The 9588-nt window shown below is 42.7% G+C and overlaps 1 protein-coding gene across 1 annotated transcript in view; it reads left to right on the top strand.

Annotated features, from left to right (window-relative positions):
* Positions 1 to 9588, top strand: part of sypb (synaptophysin b) — a 21461-nt gene continuing 11873 nt past the window's right edge. The window contains exons 1-2 of the mRNA XM_017409738.2: positions 1 to 91; positions 2542 to 2607. Coding sequence (XP_017265227.1) covers positions 74 to 91; positions 2542 to 2607 — 84 coding nt within the window. The 5' untranslated portion in view covers positions 1 to 73. The remainder of the gene's footprint in view (positions 92 to 2541; positions 2608 to 9588) is intronic.

The following is a 9588-nucleotide window of genomic DNA, read 5'->3' as shown; positions in this document are numbered from 1 at the left end:
GAAGGCTGTTCCGGATGAGACGCCTTCCTCCCGCCGCCCCTCTGATCCTCTTATCAGCGAGTGAGCGGCCAAGATGGATGTTGTAAACCAGGTAAGGCTTTGGGGAGGAAATCATCGTTTTCATCCATGTTCCCTTTGGTAACCCGTGATCCGTTTATCAGGAGTCCTTTTTTTTAAATTAACCGAGCGTTTTAGTGATAATTATCCATACATATATAAAAAAACAACATGTCTTAGCCGGGGATGCTCCGACCTTAGACGCAGCGCCTTCGAGCAGTTCGGAATTGAAAAGCTCATTTTGGGCACATAAAGGGAAGATGGGCAGCTTTGTGATGGGGAAAGCAGAGCCACATCCATTCGGATGTGTTTTTTTCTTCGTGATGCTGCAGTGGATGTGACAGAGCGGCCCGAGCTGTGTCAGGAGAGCTCTGCAGCAGTGACATTTAGCACAGGAAGGAGGCGATCCGCTCCATTATCTCCAGAGACTCGCCTTAATTGATTCCGTCTCAATTAGCCCGCCGTGGCTAAGGAACCCCGGGAAGGGGCTTTATTCCCCCGGCAGGCAGGAGGCTGTCATCTCGCTGTTACATCCAGGTGGACACGGCCATGGGGGCAGGGGATTTTACTGTGTGCGTCACCTGCTGAATATTGTGCATCCGGGCCCCAGAGAGGCGCATCTGTGCGGACATTTCCCGCCGCGCGCAGCGGCGCACCGCCTTCCGACTGCGGTGCCGCATTCGGCGGCGCGCAAACGCCTCCTCCTGCCGCCAAATTCAAGGCGCTTTCCGTAGGACCCCCCCCCCCCCAGCCCCCCTCTTTCTAAATAAATAAAATGGCCGCTCCAGCGACAGAGCAGAGAGGCAGACGGATAATCAGCTTTTGTCTGACTGTGAGGCTGGCAGCAGCTCCCACACGCAGCGCAGCCCCGTGAAAACGTCCCCCCTCGTGCAGCTCCTCCCAAGACACGACGCGAGCTGAGGCGGCTGAATGTACTGCTCCCTGGCACACTGCTGCTCTGTCAAAGGCTCCTGCAGCTGCCAGCAGCACGAGGCCTGCATGGGCTTAAAGGGGTAGTTCAGACATTTTGGCTCCTTGAACCACCTCAGTCATCAGTTTGGAGCCGCAGGTTAATTATGACTGAACAGACGAGCTGACGGCTGGTTGGAACATGGAACAAAGTGGTCTGCTGCCATGTTCAAACTGCTCCAGTCTGCAGAATTTGATAGTGGTTCGTGTTCAGGCTATTCCACAGATCTTTAAACCTCTTCAGCTTTGTATTTCACAGTTATTTATATATAAATCTTGTTTTATTTGCACTTGCAGCAAGCTGTAGCACTTTTGGTGCAGCTTGAGACACTCCCAGCAGTAATATCATAAGATTTCTGCCAGAATAATTGTCTAATGTGAAACTAATGTTGGTGCATTGTGGGAACCTGGTTCACTTGAGGAGTAATGTGAGTTTTTATGACCCTTAACACCCATACTGTATAAAATGATGCAGTGAACTGCACACTGGCAGTGCAGGATGTCTTATCTGAATATGGACATGCTGTATATTTTAGGCAGGCAGTATTTAGAAAATTTGCTCAATCTGCTCACTTTTTGCATGTTTTAAGCGGCCGTTAAATCACACAAATATACAATAACAGTGCCGGTTTACATAACAGAATTACAAAACTCAATAAGATCAAAATATTGGGAATTGAACATGAAGCACTGATGAAATCAGTTTTGTTTTTTCATTTTGTAACTCTGAATTTGTGCATCTATGTCCTCTGGCATCCATCACTATCTCTGCACCCCTACTTCCCACAGGCCTTCTAGTGGTGTAAAAGTTTCAGTGATAATATTTACCAGGTCCGCTGTAAGATTTTGAAGGCTGGGGTGGTTTTAAGGTGGCAGAATCATCTTCAGAAGTGGGTCTGTTTGCACCAGCCATTATCAGCTCCTAAAACAACTCCAAACCTTCATAACAATTTATGCAGTTAGTATTTTACAAACTTTTACACAGCGGTCGATTTTATATTACACAATCATTCTTGCAGAAACGTGAAACCCTTGCTGGAAATGCCCCCAGGCTGCACCAAAGATGCTACAACTAGCTGCTGCCGCTATTTGCATGAACTGCTAAATTGACAGCAGTGCAAATGTTTAGAAAACAGAGTTTGCTTGAACTGCTATGAAATTTTAGAGATTGTATATATTTAAAGATGGCAGCAATCCACTTTAGTCCTAGCTGCTTTGAGACAAGCCATTAGCTCATCAGTCCAATCAGACCTAAAGTGTATTTCACCAAATTAAAGCCAATTTAAAGACCTGCCTACAACCGGTAAGATAGTAATTGTCCATAACGTTCCTATAGAACCCCACTTTAAAGGGTCTGAACTGTCACTTTAAGGCCTAATTAGGCTCATATTTTCAGTCAGAATCACCTGGAGTGGTCTGTCAGGATTAGCTCCAACACTGAACACTAAAAATAAACAAAAATGTACCTAAAATAAACCAACCCTCCTGCTTACCTGTGGTTTGTTGTGTCGACAGCTGGTGGCCCAAGGGCAGTTCACGGTGATCAAGCAACCGCTGGGATTCATAAAGGTTCTACAATGGGTAAGCCGTCTGTTTTATCCACACAATATATTTTTTAAAATAACAACATTATAATGAAAAAAAAAACCCCCACCACTGAAACGTGTTTGGTTCGTTGCTCAGTTCATAAAGCTGCATGCTGCTCAATAATAGATGGAAACTGTAAAGAAATACTGCATCACGCGTCTCAGGAGGATTTCACTTTCAGTCAGTGTTTTCTCTAGAAACACGAACTCCCGCTCCTGTGAGGGCTGAGCAGATAAGGTTTACACCGAGGAGTTTTTTGCGTCCTGATGTTACAATGTTACCGCGCCAACGGGGCAGTGCAGGAGACACCAGCAGGATGTATTACGTCACTGTTGTAGTAACACCGTGTCAGCCTGCCGAGGGGTATAATGACAGCTCGAATCCTCCTCAGAGGACAACCTCTGCATGCCTTGTGCAGATTCCTACAGGCTTTTTGAGCTGCTGTTTCCCTAATAAGCTTATAGAAATATTCATTAAATTCTTCATTAAATATTGTAACATTTCTGCTCCAAAATAAGATCAAATTTGCCACAGTTTATACAATCAAATCATTCGAAAGTTGTAATGTTTCACAGCTTATCCTTTCAGTTTAGGAAAGATACTGAATTAATTAGTCGAGCCAATTTCATGGCTAGTTGTTCGAGCAAAAGGGCTAGATGTCATTGTCGCCCGCCACCATGAAAGGAGGGTGATCATGTAACTGCTTGTCTCGATGTGTGTGCTTATTTGTCTGATAGCAAAATATCTCATGAATCAGGGGGCGGATTTTCATTGAACTCCCAGAATTTAACCATTGAAAATATTTATAACTGATTAACTTTTGGTGTTCATCTGATTCAAGATGGCTGCCGCAGCCAGTCGACCTAAGCAAACACAAAAATGGCTGCAACCCAGTCATCTTTACAGATTTTAAGCTAAGATTTTGTGTGGAAGTAGCTGAGAGTAATCCACAACAGAGATGTTAGTTTAAAACCTTAGTAAGCAGGGATATGCATTCCTTCCAGGGTTGCTACTTTCACTGTATCAGCAACTTCCTTGAGTTGCTGCTTTTCTTTGTCTTATTAGATTACAAACTAAAGCAATACGGTGATTTCACCTTTGTCATCTGTACTTTTTCTGTCAGTAACTGCAGTCTAATTGGCCAAATACCTCAAACTGAATGACTAAAATAATAGACAAAATATTTCTGTAGCTGTTTTATTTAAATCTCTCAAACAACAATTGCATGCTGCAGAGTTATACGCATTGTTATAAAAAGATGGTATATTTTTTATGTTTATTTTTTTTATATAATAAAGTAAAATAAGCTACTGAAGGGAGGTCACCTTGGGATTGTTTTAAAAACATTTTAGTTAGAACTATGATGGTTTTCAGTATCTTTTTGTTTCTCATTTAAAAAAATGCCATATTAGGGTGTGTACACATTGAACTGATTAGGGAACACTCCTCCTGTGGATGGATGCCTTCGTTCTTTAGCCACACCCTTTCTCCTGAGCCAAACTCCCCTCACTGTAACACAACTCAGATGAAAGTAGTGTTGACACAGCTCCGCACTGTTCCAGGCTCTGTAGATATGCAGGGGGGGAGAGTCAGAAGCACGAGTGTGCTGCATGACTCCGTAGTCCTTCCCTGGAGCGGTGTGAGTGTGCCGACACCTCATCACTGTGTCCCTGGGTCACCGCGAGCCAACCACCAATCAGCAGCCCCGCTCAGGAGGCCAGGCTACATGAATCATCTGTCAGAGGGTCTGCGTGCCTCAGCGTCGGGCTGGAGGAGGAGCTGCTGGAGCTTCTGCGCCTTCTGGAAAAATATGGGCATGCAGCAAAGAAACTGGGCTTTTAGGAGGGGAGAATGGAGCCAAACCTCAGAAATATTTTTTCCAGATTCATGAGTGGAATCCAGGCAGCAAGGAAAACGAAGCTTCGGTGTAAAAGAGTGAAACTGTCGTTGTACAAAAAGCGGTGCTACAGGGGCAGATTGCCCTTCGTGTTTATAGTCATGTACTTGAGCTGGAGAGAAAAAGAGAGACAGTCAGGAGAGCAGCTCTTTCATTGCTGTTTATAGTAGATGTATGTGATTAAAACTAACCCTTCTGCAGGATGTGTGACTCATGTTTGCCCACTTCTCCACGTGACCGGTCCCACCCTCCCCTCTGTCTCTTAGTAATAGTGCTGATTGAGCCAAGATTTGATGAATGTTGGAGGACGAGTTCCCAAAAAGAGCTCCGCCACAAAGAAGGCAAACCGCCTCCTGCCTCTCCTGCTGCATGATGGCACAGCTGCGCAGGATTTAATATGAATTCAGATTTTAGCTCTGACTCATTCTCTGCGATCATAAAGAGGCTGTTTGTGAGAACACACAAAATAACAGCCTTTTTGGCATAATCCCTAATGTGCAATAAAAAGTTGTTGGTTTTGTTGTAGCTCGTTGGGTTTTTGTTGTGCAGACTCTTCGTTAAATATTACTTTAGTTATTGCCGGTGTTCTGAGCCCCTCTTCAATACAGTCTTGTACAGTATGGGGCCAGTGTATGAAATATGAAAACCCTTTGCAGTAATATTGTTTACTTTTATTGTAAAAAAGCAACAACATGTTCTTTCATTTGTAAGGTTTAACTTGTAATCATCTTGCCTTTATCAGGTCTTAGAATTAGATATACAGCCTCAGACAAACAATAATAATAATAATAACTACTATTTATTTAACAAAAACTCAACCAAAATGCAGAAGTAATGTTTAAATCCATTCTTATTTCTTCCATTTGAATTAGGAGGGAAAGCAGCAGTCAGGTGCTACTAATAAAATGTGCTGATAAACTGATCGTCATCATTGTGAACATACAGGTGTGTGTCAACACAATGCCAAGGAGGAAAGACATCAGCAATGACCTTAGAGAAGAAATAGTTGCTGTCTATCAGTCTGGGAAGGGTTATTGAGCCATTTTCAAAGTTTATCATTGCACAGAGAGACAACATTTCAGACACCTGCTAAGTTTTGCAAGAGTGAATGCCCCATCAAATTCACTTTGATGTTAAGGTTGAGAAATGAGAAAGTACAAAAATAATGCAATAAAAAGCAATAGCAAGTGCTCCATCTTCAACTCCACATGACTTGGCAAATGTGAGAAGTTCAGGAAAGATTTTTTGCTTGTTTTACGTTGGCAGTACCGCAGCCCCTAGTTTACAAGAAAACTCATCTTAGGAAACAAAAAAAAAGGTAAAACACAAATTGAAATGGTAAATTTAATTCAGGTCCAGGTTCCGATCCAATTCCAGTCAGTTCACCTCCTATTATAAGACAATACACTCACAGCACCTTATGAAATGCCAGTTAATAAAACTTGTCTTTCTAACAAAATCAGCAGATTGCATCAAATATTCTATTTGTTGCAATCGACCGTCCTGAGCAGCATGTTGGCAACAGTGGAAAGGAACCACTCCATTTCAACAGGAAGAAACCTATCGGCACCTTATCGGCAGAACCAGAACCAGAACCAGGCTCAGGCTGGGCGGCCATCTGGCTGGCGTTTGAGAGGACAGGAAAGAGATGCAGACAAACACAGGATTGGTCCAGGTGTAGTTTCTATTGGAAGAAAAACAAAGAAAAACACATGTTAATGATAGAAATAAGTACAAATACAATCATAGAGAACAGAGCAAGTAAAGACAGCAGCAGAGAGAGGAAATGTGGTCAGCAGTCTAAGCCTATAGCAGCAGAACTAAAGGATATCTCAGGAAACCCAAGGAAACACGATCTTTTTGTGTGTGATTGTTTTGTCAGCAGAAAATATGAGGATACGTTTCTAGTTTTAGATCTTCATGGACTGGACAGTCTAAAAAACCATAAACATACCAGGTTTCATTTTACAGTCTTTTTTAACATGACTTTTATGGAGGTTTGGCTTCGTTCTACAGAGATAGAGAGATGCAGAAAGGCATCCAGACAGTGTGGGAACAGCAGTAGCTGACAGTCTGTGTCGGAGTGTGAAGGACTGTTTATCTCCTCAGCACAGAAGAGCTGACAACCACCCAGCATACCAGGAGGACTAGAAACCAGCCTCCTCGCTGTGGGGAGGAAGGCACTGCCAGTTGTGTTACCATGGGACTGTTTGTGTGGCCCCACTTCTTTTCTCATCCTGCCTGTCCCGACCCCTCAGTCCACCCATCTGTCACCAGACGAGTATAGATTTTCAGCTGTACTACGGCGCCTCCCATTTGGATTAACTTCACATGCTTCTTGTTTTTGGCCAAATTAGCTCTGCAGCTCCAGGGTTAGCAGTTAGATCATCTGTTTGGTCCAGAGTTTTAGGAGGGATTTACTGTTTGTAGTCACTCATCCTTGGCAAGAAAGGTGAGAGCAGTGAATGGTAGCACCCTGCACCCCAATAAAACTGAATTTGTGACCTCGACTGAGATCCAGTGTTAGCCCAATGAATTGCTGCAAACTTTATGCTCCCCTCGGGTTGACTTGTCTGACTTCAGTCATCCCCTCACATTTTATATAACATCATTGAGAAAATTTTATTTGTTCGATAAAACTTGGCTTATAAACAGAGTATAATAAAATGCTGAGCAGGTTACCTGCAGACATTAGCTCTTATCCTTTAAAAGCTAATTAGATCTAAACTTACAGCACTGCGACTGAACCTCTTAGTGATGTAATATTAATTTGAAAGAAGTTTCTTTTTGTTGGAGTGTTAAAATTGGTCAGCTTATTTCGTGGCATACTACCTCAATGATGAGCTTTAACTCAGAAAGAAACGTTTTAAGAACATACAGTGCTGTGAAAAGGTATCCACCTCCTTACAGACTTCTTCTGTTTTCTGCTTTTTTGTCACACATACGTTTCAGATCGTCAAACAAATGTTAATGTCAAACAAAGATGACCTGAGTAAATACAAAATGTAATTTTTAAATTATGATTTCATTTTTTAAGGGAAAAAAGCACGCTTTCCAAACCAACCTGGCCTCATGTGAACAACTAATTGCTCCCTAAACCTAATAAGTGGTTGTGCCCCTCTTGGCGACAACAACCACGATCATGTGTTTTCGATAACTGGTGCTGATCGTCGTCCTGCCGCAGAACACAAATGTGCTTAAACTGAAGGTCAAGAACTGATGGCGGGATTTTCTGGTCGAGGTCAGAGTTCATGGTTCCATCAATCACAACAAGTCGTCCAGGTCCTGAAGCAGCAAGGCAGCCTCAGACCATCACACCGCCACCACCATGTTGGACTGTTGATCTGATGTTATTTTTATGAAATGCAGTGTTAGTTTTACACCGGATGTAACGAGACGCACATCTTCCAAAACATTCCACTTTTGTCTCATCAGTTCATGTTCCCAGAAGTCAAGATGTTCTTTGGCAAATATGAGACGGGTCATTGTGTTTTTTGGGCTCAGCGATTATTTTGGCCTTTGGAATCTCTCCGGGGGGCATTTTACCCGTCAGTCTCTTTCCTCTTGTTAAATCATGAACTCTGACAGGCAGGTGAGCCCTGCAGAGTTTTAGATGATGTTCTGGGTTCTGGATGAGTCGTTGATGTGTTTAAGGGATTTCCTGGTCCTGCAGGTCTGGCAGTAATCGGGTCTGGGTATGGTGTGTGTAACTGAGCTCAGGTTTAAAAACAAAACCCAGTTAATTCACGATTTAACAAGAAGGGGAATTATTTTTTTATTTACTTGTCTTCAAAGTGTGCTGTAGGGACACCTAGTGGTGAAGTCGCAGATTACAACCAACGGCATAATCTTCAACCAGCATACAGAAAAAATAATGGTCTTTTCCTGAGCTGGTATTAGGGTTGTCCATTTCATTTGAAAAAAAATATTGTCACAAAACACATTGCTAAATTAAAAATAATGGCTTTACACAGTAAAAATACTGCAGCACTTGTTTTCAGACAGTTTTACATTAATTACTGATGGTCCATTTCTGCTAATAGATCTTTCACACTGTACACACATGTAAACCCACGGCTGGAACATTTGATTGAATATGGCAGCATGATTCAGTTCTTCCTACCACTGCAATAGTTTTAGAGCTTTTACATAGGAAGTCCAGAGGGATGTTCTGTCATCGAAGAAGAAAAATCAGCACAGGTACACCTGATGGTCTAAATGTTGGTGGCTCCTGATCCCTCTTGATGTTTCTTTGATAGAAATGAATCCAGGTCTCCGGAAAACCTTAAACTTAGGCAGAAAAGGTCAACAGCCAAGCAGTTCTACTAAATAGACTGAATCAGTAAATATTTATTTTTAGAGCAACATACTCCACTGCTCACTGTGTGAATAATTGTGCTTATGCTGCAGTTGGTGCTCATGCTGTAGGTATTGATTAATGCTGCTGCAGCAGCTTTTTATCCTGTTTATTCTGTGGTTTTAAAACAATAAAAACTCCTGTAAAACTATTTAAGTGTTAATTTAAAACCTGCTATTATGTCAGCTTGTATGTAAATTAGTTACTTTTCAACAAAAAATATATGAATATATGATTGCTTTTTTAAAAGTTTGCTTTAAACTGTAGTATACATGTTGTTTCTCAGTAATCTCCTTTGTGTGAGGATCTGGGGTTGGCTCCGCCTTCTGGGCAGTGCCACTAATCATTCCTCCACAGGTGTTCCAGTTTCCACTGATGAGATCAGCTGATACTTAAGCAGCAGGCTGGGATCAGATCTTCGCTGGAGCATCAAACCTTCTGGGTTTTGCCACGCCACGACTACGGGTCGGAAGAACCACTTACCTTGATATTCACGGATACTTACCTCGCTGCTACCTGGCTCCTCTTTGGAAACCACTGGAACCGCCTCGCTCCTCCTCGACGCCGCAACCTCCTGCTAGGACCTGTAAGCAAACAAAGAGACATTGTAACCTTCGCAACCATCTTGGAAATCAGAGCTGTACCCGAGACTCACCCAGTTCTCCTTCTCTTGCAGACTCCTTCAGGAAAAGATCCTTGTACATAGTCACACCTGTAAATA

Source organism: Kryptolebias marmoratus, linkage group LG8, assembly GCF_001649575.2.
Source record: "Kryptolebias marmoratus isolate JLee-2015 linkage group LG8, ASM164957v2, whole genome shotgun sequence".
NCBI lineage: Eukaryota > Metazoa > Chordata > Actinopteri > Cyprinodontiformes > Rivulidae > Kryptolebias > Kryptolebias marmoratus.
The sequence above is the reverse complement of the archived record's forward strand: the minus strand, read 5'-3'. Positions and strand labels throughout refer to the sequence as shown.